The 14,870-nt window shown below is 36.4% G+C and overlaps 1 protein-coding gene across 2 annotated transcripts in view; it reads left to right on the top strand.

Annotated features, from left to right (window-relative positions):
• Positions 1 to 14,870, top strand: part of cdk18 (cyclin dependent kinase 18) — an 84,118-nt gene that overhangs the window by 53,073 nt on the left and 16,175 nt on the right. The window contains exons 1-8 of one of the 2 annotated variants that reach the window (XM_059328440.1): positions 676 to 810; positions 5,448 to 5,579; positions 6,092 to 6,148; positions 9,776 to 9,890; positions 11,594 to 11,688; positions 11,772 to 11,834; positions 12,839 to 12,962; positions 13,547 to 13,667. In XM_059328440.1, the coding sequence (XP_059184423.1) occupies positions 5,463 to 5,579; positions 6,092 to 6,148; positions 9,776 to 9,890; positions 11,594 to 11,688; positions 11,772 to 11,834; positions 12,839 to 12,962; positions 13,547 to 13,667 (692 nt within the window). In that variant the 5' untranslated portion in view covers positions 676 to 810; positions 5,448 to 5,462. Of the gene's footprint in view, positions 1 to 675; positions 811 to 5,447; positions 5,580 to 6,091; positions 6,149 to 9,775; positions 9,891 to 11,593; positions 11,689 to 11,771; positions 11,835 to 12,838; positions 12,963 to 13,546; positions 13,668 to 14,870 lie in introns of those variants that run through there. The other variant, XM_059328439.1, reaches the window with a different exon arrangement.

Here is a 14,870-nt window from a genome sequence, read left to right on the forward strand (position 1 = left end):
GCTCTGAAGACAGAAATAATGTAGCAACAATAAGAGGGCTGGGAGCTTGTACAATTCTGATAGCTTTATTCAACAAGGACAGGAAATGGATGCACCTCTTGCGAATTAAAACGTTACAAGTTGTTACAAATGGTAAATCAATAATTTAGGCGTATAAATCAGCAAACCATGAACAAGAACAATTCTGTGGTTGCCAGGATATGAAACAAAATCCCTTAGCTGGTGTATAATGTTGTCTTTTAGCGAGAGCTTTTAATCAGGATGACCTTTCCAATGGACAGTTCAACCACTTATCTTCTAGAAAAGAGCTACAGAGGATTGATGTATTAAGTCATTAACATTTACAAGTCCAGACTTGACTTATGATTGTAGTGGAAGAAGCCTTTAATTCATGACTTCTTAACATTTAAAGGCCCTGCACACCCGTGGTACACCCACAAGGTGATTCCACTTTTGACTGATTAGCCTCTCCTCAGAACTGTGTAATGTGAACAGACTGTGACATTATTCTCAGCATCATTCCACTCACCTTCAAGCTCAGCAAAGGGGCCAATAAATCATACTAACAGAAAACACCTGGGAGCTGTTCTGGGCCTTTCATAGTGCACACCTGATGGCTTGTCAAGTGAGAATGTCAGGGCACTTTATTCATCTGCTCACGTTTTAAAGAGCCATCCCATTTTAATATATGTGAAGTGGTAGGTTGTGAAAATGCAATCACAATCAGAAGTGAATGGTAGAAATTCGACAAGTTAATTCTGCAAATGTGTCACTGTATCCTAACCAAATAGCAAACTCTGGGGTTTGAAAGTGAGTCTAATTTGAAAATGTTTTAAACCTGCATTCTTTCTTATGCCCAATGTTCATTTTGTAAATTACTGTCCCGATAGAAGATGGAGCAGGTAATGCTTTAGGGTGGGACTACCTTGTGGCTGACAGGTTTCTATTGCTTTCATCTTAGAAATTTGTCCCACAGTGGGTTTTCACTTTAAAAAATATCTGTAACATTTTGGTCACCTAAAAATGTCTTTATTGTTGCTTCAATCAGACTTTAAGACACCCTAAAGACAAAAAGACATTTTTCAGATGCACTATCTAACCAAGCTAGTGCGGGGTTAGCCTTCGTGCACAGTATTAGGCGTAGGTCATTTGTGTTATAGCATTACACTGTTGCTGCATTCAAACTCATCAGAATAGTCTCATAAAGTGAAACTGTAACTGTAGAGGGCTGTATTGATTAAAAAAGAAGCTAATCGGGTCTGACGACTGTGAGAATTACAACTTAAACATGCAACAGCACCCTTTCCTGCATTGCTTTACTTTCATCTTTGTTTCTAGATTCTTAGATTTCTTTAGAGTCCAAAATAATTAATTAATCATTATTAAAGCCATTGTCACGAGTTCTAAAAATAACGCAAGTAGCGAAAACAACACAAGTTGCAAAAACAGCACAAGTCACTAAAACAACGCAAGTAACGAAACAAAGCAAGTTACGAAAACAACACAAGTTACGCAAACAATGCAAGTTACGAAAACAACACAAGTTACGAAAACAATGCAAGCTACAAAAACAATGCAAGTTACGCAAACAATGCAAGTTACGAAAATAACGCAAGTTGCGAAAACAACGCAAGTTGCGAAAACAACGCAAGATACGAAAACAATGCAAGTTACAAAAACAACGCAAGCTATGAAAACAACGCAACATACGAAAACAATGCAAGTTACAAAACCAACAAAAGTTACGAAAACAACACAGGTTGTGAAAACAACGCAAGTTACGCAAACAATGCAAGTTAAGAAAACAATGCAAGTTATGAAAACAACACAAGTTACGAAAACAACGAAAGATACGAAAACAACGCAAGTTTCAAAAACAACGCAAGTTACAAAAACAATGCAAGTTACGAAAAAACAAGTTACGAAAACAACACAAGCTACGAAAACAATGCAAGCTACGAAACAACGCAAGTTACGCAAACAATGCAAGTTACGCAAACAATGCAAGTTACGAAAATAACGCAAGTTGCAAAAACAACACAAGTTACGAAAACAACACAAGTTACGAAAACAACACAAGTTACAAAAACAACGCAAGATACGAAAACAATGCAAGTTACGAAAACAACAAAAGTTCCGAAAACAACACAAGTTGTGAAAACAACGCAAGTTACGAAAACAACGCAAGTTCCGAAAACAACGCAAGATACGAAAACAATGTAAGTTACAAAAACAAAGCAAACTATGAAAACAACACAACATACGAAAACAATGCAAGTTACGAAACCAACAAAAGTTACGAAAACAACACAGGTTGTGAAAACAACGCAAGTTACGCAAACAATGCAAGTTAAGAAAACAATGCAAGTTATGAAAACAACACAAGTTACAAAAACAACAAAAGATACGAAAACAACGCAAGTTGCAAAAACAACGCAAGTTACAAAAACAATGCAAGTTACGAAAAAACAAGTTATGAAAACAACACAAGCTACGAAAACAATGCAAGCTACGAAAGAACGCAAGTTACGCAAACAATGCAAGTTACGCAAACAATGCAAGTTACGAAAATAACGCAAGTTGCGAAAACAACACAAGTTACGAAAACAACACAAGTTACGAAAACAACGCAAGTTACGAAAACAACGCAAGTTACGAAAACAACGCAAGATACGAAAACAATGCAAGTTACGAAAACAACAAAAGTTCTGAAAACAACACAAGTTGTGAAAACAATGCAAGTTACGAAAACAACGCAAGATACGAAAACAATGCAAGTTACAAAAACAACAAAAGTTACGAAAACAACACAGGTTGTGAAAACAACGCAAGTTACGCAAACAATGCAGGTTACGCAAACAATGCAAGTTAAGAAAACAATGCAAGTTATGAAAACAATGCAAGTTATGAAAACAACAGAAGTTACGAAAACAACGAAAGATACGAAAACAACGCAAGTTGCAAAAACAACGCAAGTTACAAAAACAATGCAAGTTACGAAAAAACAAGTTACGAAAACAACACAAGCTACGAAAACAATGCAAGCTACGAAACAACGCAAGTTACGCAAACAATGCAAGTTACGCAAACAATGCAAGTTATGAAAATAACGCAAGTTGCGAAAACAAACCAAGTTACGAAAACAACACAAGTTACGAAAACAACACAAGTTACGAAAACAACACAAGTTACAAAAACAACGCAAGATACGAAAACAATGCAAGTTACGAAAACAACAAAAGTTCCGAAAACAACACAAGTTGTGAAAACAACGCAAGTTACGAAAACAACGCAAGTTCCGAAAACAACGCAAGATACGAAAACAATGTAAGTTACAAAAACAAAGCAAACTATGAAAACAACACAACATACGAAAACAATGCAAGTTACGAAACCAACAAAAGTTACGAAAACAACACAGGTTGTGAAAACAACGCAAGTTACGCAAACAATGCAAGTTAAGAAAACAATGCAAGTTATGAAAACAACACAAGTTACAAAAACAACAAAAGATACGAAAACAACGCAAGTTGCAAAAACAACGCAAGTTACAAAAACAATGCAAGTTACGAAAAAACAAGTAATGAAAACAACACAAGCTACGAAAACAATGCAAGCTACGAAAGAACGCAAGTTACGCAAACAATGCAAGTTACGCAAACAATGCAAGTTACGAAAATAACGCAAGTTGCGAAAACAACACAAGTTACGAAAACAACACAAGTTACGAAAACAACGCAAGTTACGAAAACAACGCAAGTTACGAAAACAACGCAAGATACGAAAACAATGCAAGTTACGAAAACAACAAAAGTTCTGAAAACAACACAAGTTGTGAAAACAATGCAAGTTACGAAAACAACGCAAGATACGAAAACAATGCAAGTTACAAAAACAACAAAAGTTACGAAAACAACACAGGTTGTGAAAACAACGCAAGTTACGCAAACAATGCAGGTTACGCAAACAATGCAAGTTAAGAAAACAATGCAAGTTATGAAAACAATGCAAGTTATGAAAACAACAGAAGTTACGAAAACAACGAAAGATACGAAAACAACGCAAGTTGCAAAAACAACGCAAGTTACAAAAACAATGCAAGTTACGAAAAAACAAGTTACGAAAACAACACAAGCTACGAAAACAATGCAAGCTACGAAACAACGCAAGTTACGCAAACAATGCAAGTTACGCAAACAATGCAAGTTATGAAAATAACGCAAGTTGCGAAAACAAACCAAGTTACGAAAACAACACAAGTTACGAAAACAACACAAGTTACGAAAACAACGCAAGATACGAAAACAATGCAAGTTACAAAAACAATGCAAGCTACAAAAACAATGCAAGTTACGCAAACAATGCAAGTTACGAAAATAACGCAAGTTGCGAAAACAACGCAAGTTGCGAAAACAACGCAAGTTATGAAAACAACGCAAGATACGAAAACAATGCAAGTTACGAAAACAACAAAAGATACGAAAACAATGCAAGTTACGAAAACAACAAAAGATACGAAAACAATGCAAGTTACGAAAACAACAAAAGATACGAAAATAACGCAAGTTGCGAAAACAACGCAAGTTGCGAGAACAATGCAAGCTATGAAAACAACGCAAGTAACGCAAACAATGCAAGTTACGCAAACAATGCGAGTTACGAAAATAACGCGAGTTGCGAAAACAACACAAGTTACGAAAGCAACACAAGTTACGAAAACAACGCGAGATATGAAAACAACGCAAGTTACAAAAACAACGCAAGCTATGAAAACAACGCAAGACACGAAAACAATGCAAGGTACGAAACCAACAAAAGTTCCGAAAACAACACAAGTTGTGAAAACAACGCAAGTTACGAAAACAATGCAAGTTACGAAAACAACAAAAGATACGAAAACAACGCAAGTTGCAAAAACAACGCAAGTTACAAAAACAACACAACTTACGAAAACAACAAAAGTTACGTAAAAAGTATTTTACCTCTGTTTTCACACGGTACACAAACCCTGTTCTCCTCGGTGAAAGTCCACCGTTTGTTTGACCCATCAACCTCCAGAGTGACATCCACCACTTAAACTCACGTCATCAAGCTTTTTTACTACATCGTCAAGATGGCGGTGGAGGACAGTCAAAACGTAAATGTGAGTCGTATTTTGCTGCCTGTACAAACGCCTTATATTGACGTTTTTGAGGGGGGAACAATCTGCTTAAACACCTTTCATAAAGTATGCCTGAATAGAATGTGGTGTACAGAGATGAAATGTGTCTTGAGTCCAGTGTGTTCATGATAATGAAGGTGAGCAAATTAGCTTAAGATACATAACTGGTGGCCATATGTCATGAGGTCTGATTGTCAGTTCAGCTAATGAATGAATAATATTAATGTCTGTGCCAAAGATTGATATTGTAAAAAGTTGGCTAACCTCTACACCCACAATCCCGCAGGATGTCAGTAAGCGCATGTCTCTGCCCATGGACATCCGCCTGCCTCCAGAGTTTCTCAAGAAACTGCAGCTGGAGAGTGAAAACTCCCCGCTCTGCAAACCTCTCAGCCGCATGTCTCGACGTGCTTCCCTGGTTAGTGCTTCATGTTACTTCATTATCTATAATGTTTTATTATATACAAACAACCTTAGGCCTATAAAGTGTTATCAGAACAGTGGTTATATTCCACCATGTATTACCTGGTGTGATGTTTTAACCATAAATCTTATTTTCGCAACCATATTGGCTTCTTGTTTGTATAACAATCAATTTGATAGATCACTGTCAAACTAGTGAGTGTCCTGGCTGAGCATATTTCCTCTCTGCAAATTACTAGTCTGTTTATCTTGCCTTCCTGCTGTTACTATTATTAGGGTCCTTCTGTATTATTATTATAATAAGGCCATTATTTTCTTTGATATTTCCTTCACTTTGTTTCCTTTCAGGCTGACAGAGGGAAGGAGAATATGTGCTTAATTGACTTTAGAAAGCATGGAGAATGTTTGCATATTATCATTTATTGTATTTTGACTGCTCCATGGTTTAATTAGAGGAGAGAATCATAACAGTGAATAAGATTAATCTACCTTTTTTTATGCCTCTAGTCTGACATAGGCTTTGGGAAACTGGAGACATACGTGAAGCTCGGCAAACTGGGTGAGGTACGTTTTTGCCGATTCCCCACACATTCCTCTTTTAACCCTCTGGAGTCTCAAAAAACACCAAAGCATGACTTCTTCATGACATCCAGACTAGAAAACAAAGCAGCATGGAGCCCTACTGTAAATTTACCTCTAAAGTTCTGGCTGTAAACTCCATGAGGCCAGTTTCAGTTTGATGATGATATACCAAGTAAAACTGGAGACAAGCTCAAATATATTTAGTATAAAATGATAGAACTGGATGGAACCCTTTTATATGTTATATTTGACACCTTTGTTCACATTTGCAACATTTAAATTTGTTTATTGAGCATGATAGTGTTTTGAAAGTAAAAAAAAGAGATTCAACTCACATTTTATGTTTGACCAAAGGACTAAAAAAGACAGAAAAAGACACAGAATTACCAAAAATAAAGATACAAAATAACTGAAAAAGGACACAACAAAAGACACAAAATGACAAAAAAACACACAAAATGACCAAAATTGTTGCGTTAAGCACACAAGACACGAATAAAATAGAGTCCCACTAGAATAAAAACCAGAGTTGGATGACAGGATCACACACAATCACAAGATCACATTTATGTTGGTTTTTCTTTGTTTCTTTTTGGTTCAAAATGCTGATCCAGTAAGTCAGAATAAAAAAATCAATTATTATCAGGTCATATAAGTGAGGTTGTGCTGAATAAAAATTTACCAACTGGCATTTAAAAAAAATGTAAGTGGTAGGCAGGATGAAAAGGATTCAAAAATGGACAAAATAGCCCAAAACTCCATAGAGTTAACAGATGGTCAGTGGTGATGATGACTTTAAGCTAGAGGGAACTTTACCAGACACAAATAAAGCATTTCTCTGGTGTATAATGCAGACCACAAGTTGTCTTCATTAAACTGATCGGGCTTGTTGTGAGTCAAGCCCCACAGGGGAAACAAGAGGCTGTCAAATGAGTACCACACATAGAGGTTTGTTTATATGCCAAAACAACACAAACTTCGTATACCCATGTGTCCGTTTTCTTGCAGTAGTTGGGCTCGGCTGGTGCAGCTTAACAAGAATAAGAACTACATTCACTGTGTGTTCGGACATGTTGTACTCTGCAGGATTACAAAGCATGGTTGTGCTGCAGATGAGGAGAGATTGCACGACATGGCCAATCCCACACCATTTATCAGAGAACAGTTATTGCCTTAAGGAGTAAGGAATGATTAGTGACAGAAGCTGTCTGCATTAGTCTCAGTCACAAGGCTTAGCAGCAGATTAACTGAGGTGGTTAGGGATCGAAAAGAGCCGCTTTTCAAGCCAATTATCACAAAAGCATGGTTTGGTTTCTATGCAGGGAAAGACAGTGATTTGCACATGTGGCCATTATAAAAGTAACCCTGTTGCTTTTCTCAATACCCTTAAAGTTTTGCTCTCTCTTTAACTTGCAATATACACTTATTAGAACACCTAAAACCAACTCAATAATGATGGAAGCATTTGAAGGCGTTCAAAGCTGGGATATATGAAGGATAATGAGGAGATTATCTGATCAGAAATAATCAGACACCAGAGAAATAAATATGCATTAAATGAATGGATTAAATTAAAGCCTGTGTTATAAGCTTGCATTATGATATGTAATGTTTTGCAGCTGCATTGATGGTTCAGTCAGCTGGAATTAATTATCTGTTGTTTATGTTTATGTGCTATGGATGATGACGAGAAAGTAAACAGATTCTAATCCGATTAATTTAATTGGGGACCAAGCACTGGAGGCGGTGTGAAGGCCTCCTGTTTTTGCCATTCTTCTTCTTCTTCTCCTTCTTCTTCTTCTTCTTCTTCTTCTTCTCCTTCTTCATCTCTGTCTTCTTTATCTTCGTCTCTTTCTCTTTAGTCTCCTTGTTCTTTGCCCTCTTAGGAAATCTGCCTTTTCATAAATGTCTAGTCCTATGCTAAACTTCATTAACTGGCTTTGTAGGCTTATTATCCTGGTGGCACTACAGCAAACACCTTCAAGTTTAAAACTTTGAAAATTAGTAAGTCCATCCATGCTGTCATGCTGACAGACAGTAGTCGTGTTTCCATCAATTAACTTTGATGCGCATTTTAAAGATTCACATTAGAATAGCTTGATTGAAACACCAAAATTGGATAAAATGTTCTAAAATGTGCACTGAAGTTTTTATGCTAGCTTGAGGTGGTTTTTGTCTTTTTCAAAAAATTGTTAATGGAGATGGAAACACTTTTTGCGAATAAGTTCTGACGTATTGAATACTTAACTCATGACTGATCAGCAGTTTCCTCTCTGACATGAAAGAACAATATAAGTTGCACAATTGAATCTAATTCCTATTTTATCTCATGGGTGGCCAAAGTTGTCCGATAAGCAACCTCTTTTTTATTATTTTTTGTTTCTTGCTCAATCTCTTCTTCTTCTACTGTTTACTGACTGATTATCCTACAGCACCACATTACACTGCCATCTTCTGACCAAAGTACATTAATGCAGCTTTGTTTATTCGATCTAAAACCAGTTGATGGAAACAATGTTGATGGAAATTCGCATTTTCTTTAACCCTTTGATGCACAACATATTGACGCCCCTTCTAATGCACAACATGGGTCAAAAATGACCCGCATTCATTCCCCGTGTTATTTAATGCTGGTTGTGAGTTTCTTTGCTCTATCTTTTTAAATCAATTTATTTTATGATTGAATAGTCCAAGTATTCTCTGAATATCTTTTTTTTTATTACAACCAATCAATATATCCATTTTTACTTTCATACTTTATGAAGAAAAATAGTTTTTGTATTATTACATCAATTTTACACACATGGGTCAAAAATGACTCATTCATCCAAATTTGATTTAAAATTCAATGACCCAATACTATAATAATAGTAATTTGTTTCAAATAGTTACTTTAGCAGTAAGAGGGGCCAAACACTCATATATTTAATATATTTAACACGTTTATGTATAATTTTGTCACAAAGACAGTGTATCTGGAAGGTATTCACATCACTTCACTTTTTCCACATTCTGTTATGTTACAGCCTTATTACAAAATGATTAAATTAATTTTTTCTTAAAATTATACACACAATACCCCACAATGAAATTTTTGAACCATGTTGTGCATTAGAAGCGTAGTGATACAAAAAGGGTTTTTATTCAAAAAGTAAGAAATGAAAACAAAAAAATAGGCCATATGATGATCAAAAACAAGATGATTGAGGAAAACCTGCAATACTGAATGATGAAATTAATAAATTGCAAAGATATTGAAAAAAAAAAAATCTCAGTCGGGTCACTTTAGACCCATGTTTTGCCTAAAAGGGTGAATGCAACATTTCAAAATATTTGCTTCAAGATTAGATTTGACTTATGGAAACACGGCTTCTTATGTACTTGTCCTCTTCCTCTTCTTTCTTGTCTTTCCCTTCTTGCTCAAAGCTGAAAGTGTCCTTCTCATAGGTTCCATTTAGCCACTCCTGAGTCAGTGAACATCTTGTACCTCCTCAGGCACTGTGCTGTGTGGATTACATACAAGATTTAATAATAAATTATATTTTTAGAAATATTATATATTAAATGGTATTATCAGAATTTCACCTGTGTGTGTGTGTGTGTTCATAGGGGACGTATGCTACAGTGTTCAAAGGGCGAAGCAAACTAACAGAGAACCTAGTGGCGTTGAAGGAGATTCGGCTGGAGCACGAGGAGGGAGCACCTTGCACTGCTATCAGAGAGGGTAAACACACATCAACACACATCAACACACAAAGTGGCGGTTCTAGACCAGTTTTACTGTGGGGGCCAAGCAGGGGCCAGTGTTTAATCAGAGGGCCACATTAAAAAACTCCAAAGATGATATTTAAGCATTGAAACCCTTTATTTTAGGTTATTTAAAAATCTAATTTAAGTATATTTGGAAGATACAAATACATTGATTGAAACAATGAGACTTACCCACAATAACAACTATTTTTGTACAACAATGACATTTCTAATTTTTGTGCACAATTACTTTTTTTATTTTGAAAGTGCAGTACTGTGAGAATGATCTTTTTTTATATATACACAAGCTTTTATTGCACAATTCAACTAATATACAATGTACACATTCTGGGCATTCAACGGTATGTTAACAATATCGTTTTTTTTTACACTTTCTGTATGATGGTATTGCCATTTAATCATGTTTAATGTAACGTGAAAGATTTGACTTTTTTTAGAAATTAATAAATCTGAGTTGTAAAATCTTTCCTTTATTATTTTCCTTATTCTGGCCTTTATTATCTTTAACCAGTCTTAAATTAATACTTTGTGCTTCGTTTGCATTTGAAAACTGGCAATATGACGTATACTGAAAACAGTCAGTACATGAAAATGAATTGACATTTTGCAGTATCTATTGAGTTGTATTGGCATTTAAAGTCGCAGTTTGATTGACATCCAGTAGTGGAAGCATTGTATCATTTTCTATTAGTTTTAAAGTTTAAGTATTGTAACTAATGATGATATAATTACAAAAACTGTACACTATTGAGTGTACTCTGCCCTACAAAGTCTAACTGCAGTAACTACATTTTTGGTCAAAATTGAGTTATAACTAAAAATGAACTCCTTGATGTCTGTTTTATCTTGTGATTTTATAAAAACCACAAAATCCAACTCAGAACCAAGCAGTTATTGCACTTACCACAGTCTGCTTTGGATATATATACTAATTTAAACATAAAAATAATAGAAATTATAAGTTTATTTGATAGGGAAATTATTATCTAGATAGTGATTAAGTAAAAAAGTGAGATAAAATGATATTAAGACTAAAATATAACATTACTTATAATATTAAGACAATTTTAAATACACTTCTAACAAAATCAATTTGAAAATGGTTATTCACTGAAAACAAAAGCTGAAAGAAGACAACAACATTATAGTTACTGCACTCTGTTTTTGCATTACTATTAGAACCTTTTAAAGCAATGCAGTAACTATGTTTTTGGGGTCAAAGGTCAGATAAATCATTATGACTTTTGAGCATAAAAATGACATCATCAGTACGTGTAGAAATAAGTTTCATATCACTTATCTACATCCAATTTGGCTGGCCAGTTAAAACACGTTATAAAACTTTAAAGCAGTTTTTCTCAGTTTAACTCTTTGTGTAGTTACTGCAGTTAGACTCTGTAGGGCAGTACTGTATAGGATCCATATGTGGTAGGGAATTAAAACAGTAGGTAGATACAATGACCTCTAGTGGTGTTTATGTGATTTCTGTAAGAAATTAGTTTAGACTTAAACACAGGGGCAGTTTAAACTGCAGCTCTGGGTTGTTAGTACATTATTTGATGGTAGTTTCTACTGTTGCTTTTGTTGTGCTGGAGTCACATTTTGGGTGCTGAGAATAAACAGCCCAACTCATCTGTCCTTCCTCTGTCCACTCAGTGTCACTACTGAAGAACCTGAAACATGCCAACATAGTCACGCTGCATGACATCATCCACACCGACCGCTGTCTCACTCTGGTGTTTGAGTATCTTGTGAGTAAATCAGCAGCTCAACATGCAAGCGTTTCACGTGGGCTGTATATAGATTTGAATCTGGACACTGTTGTGTCTTCCAGGACAGTGACCTGAAACAGTACTTGGACAACTGTGGCAATCTGATGAGCATGCATAATGTCAAGGTAAGCCCCAAGCATTTCCTAGTTCCCACTTCAGCGTCTGCAGCTGCTTCTTGTCAAACTAAAAAGCAAACAATCAAGCAGAATTATATTCAAGGTGTTTCGCATTGTAGCCATAGAGGCCCAGTGTAACAGGCCAAAATATACTCCCTCCTCTTACGACACGAAAATATCCCTCTGAGTCCAAGTCCCCAGTGTTCAAGTTTGAGTCCAAGTCACCAAGAAGAGTCCAAGTCAGTTATGATTACCTGAGTCTTCAATGTGCAATTCAGAGTCATCTTGCACCTGAATGCACCAGTCACTCTGAGTCATCAGAGTGCGCGTCCACTTTAGTTTGGGGGGGATTCAAACAATAAAAAATATTCACATTCTCCAAATCAAAGAGTTAGTTAGCATTTCAGTTCCAGGCTTCCATGGGATGGATGGAATTAAAAGGAGGAGACTTCTGTTGATTTCTTGATGAAGGTCATAGGTTAGAGATTCATTGCAAAATCACATACCTACAGCAGTGGTTCTCATATGGTGGTACACATACACCTGTCATATGCCACCTGGCATCACCTGTCAATCACTTGAAAACTCAAAGATGGAGTCGTGGTTGAAGCGCAGCAGTTATAGTTTTAAATGGTTATATGCTCACTGTTTTTACTACATTAGTGTGAATCACTACATTTTAGTGATATTTACAATAAATTTAGTCATGGATTATTAACATTTAAAATGTTTGAAATAGTTTTTTTTTGTATGTGTTTATCAGTTCCAAAGTTTAATGAATCAGACACTGATGGCACAGCGCTCTGTTTTTAAGTCTTTTTTTAAAATTTTTTTTTTACCAAAAATGACTTTGCCCTGGTTATGGGGTACTTGGCTGAAAAAATATTTGACAGGGAGTACATCAATGAAAAAAGTCTGAGAACCACTGATCTACAGTATTTTAAAAAAATCTATGTTATATCCTAATCATACATGTAGAGCTGTTAATCTTGAAAACTTTCATTCCTCCTCAGATCTTCATGTTCCAGCTGCTGCGTGGTCTGTCCTACTGTCACAAGAGGAAAATCCTCCACAGAGACCTAAAGCCTCAGAACCTGCTCATTAATGACAAGGGCGAGCTCAAACTGGCCGACTTTGGTAGGAAAGAGCACATTCACATGCAGGATACATGAACATCAGCAAATGCAAATGTGGTGGTAAAGACACCAACACTGTGGAATAAGATAGCATGTATCCTGCCACGATTGCTTTTCAATTATATTTAACTGCCACTTGGAGATCTTCTGTCCCGATTACTTTAGCACCCTTACTTGCTGTATCCTAGCAACTGTGCCCCTATCTCTGAGTTTTCTCAATTTTGTGCAGGAAGTACGTAGCCAAATCCACCAGTATCTCTGTTCTTCAATAGTTTTAACTAAACACAGTAGCTGATAGAGGGACTACTGCAACATTTTTATTGATTAACTGTATGTGCACGTTAGGGCGAGGATTATGTTACAACTCAAGAGAGTCCAATGCTCTGATGCAGTTTACCCCACTTTAAGAGACTGCATCAGAGAGAATGCATCACACTGTTTCATATTGAAGCTCTTGAGACACACAGGGAATCTGAATGAGAATGAATATTTGCACAAAAAGCAGGCTTGCTAAAAAAAAGCCTATAAAAGCCATTCTGTTGTTACTGAGGCCTCACATTTTTAAACCCTGACCGTGTTGCACAGGTCTGGCGAGGGCCAAGTCTGTCCCCACTAAGACCTACTCCAATGAGGTGGTAACTCTATGGTATCGACCCCCTGATGTGTTGCTGGGCTCTACAGAATACTCCACACCCATCGACATGTGGTGAGTACCAAGGTTATTATAGTTAATGAAATAACCAAAATTAAAACGAGAGTTTAAAAAGAAATGATAACTAACTGGAACTGTATTGTGTGGTGACAAAACTAACTAAATGTAACTAAAATTATAGTGAAAATGTGCTTAGTTTTCTTCAAGTCTTTGTCAACTTTTTTCATACGTAAACCTTTTTGGTTGATATAAAATCTATTTAATCTATTTGTTTTTCTGACTTAATAAACTTAATAAACTGAAATGGATAAGACAAAGGAAATAAAGGCAACATGTATTGTGACTATATGGAATCTCGCACCCAAAAAACTGAACAACGGAATTAAAACTAAAACTGATGAAAAAACCAAAACTATTATAACCTTGGTGAGTAGTACATTATGGATATTTGATCATCAGTAGTGTAGTGTATGGATGGATGGATGGTTGGATGGTTGGATGGATGGATGGATGGAAGGAAGTAGAAGACTATTACATGTGGCAGTAATGAGTTCCCTCTATAGAGTGGCTGGGCTCAGTCTTATGAATAGGGTGAGGAGTTTGGATGTCCAGAGGGAGCTCAGAGTAAAGCTGCTGCTCCTTTGCATCGAAATCGGCCAGTTGAGGTGCTTTCATAGACTGTATATAAATAATAGACGTAGTCACTGTGACGTCACCCATTGGTTTGTGGCCCGTTGGAAGCATCGAGCTCAGCATTACACTCGTCGCCATCTTGTGTCGCCATCTTGTGTCGCCATCTTGTTTCCGATACGGGGAGCAGACCATATCTGGACATATCTGACAGAGAGAGAGAGGGACTTCTGTAATACCTTGCTTGGCCTGCTGACCCAGCCCCAGATAAGAGCATGGCTGGATGGATGGATGATGGATGGATGGTTGGATGGATGGATGGATGGATGATGGATGGATGGTTGGATGCACATATTAGTTAGTCAAACATATTAGTTTGACATTTAGGACTCTAGTGGAGGTATTAATCATCTCATCGGACTGGGGAAAACAAGTAAACAACGGCTTTAAAGCAACTCATAGACTACTCATTAATAGACTAAATAGATAACAACTTGAGGATTGATGAGGATTACCATGAATCATGCATATCTATTAAAATCTCACAGGTTATTAGCAGAGCGATGAGTCACTAGTCATACAATGGAGCATAATTCATCTGTGTTCACTTTCCTCATGTATTTTTGC

This window comes from Centropristis striata, chromosome 3 (assembly GCF_030273125.1).
Source record: "Centropristis striata isolate RG_2023a ecotype Rhode Island chromosome 3, C.striata_1.0, whole genome shotgun sequence".
Lineage (NCBI taxonomy): Eukaryota > Metazoa > Chordata > Actinopteri > Perciformes > Serranidae > Centropristis > Centropristis striata.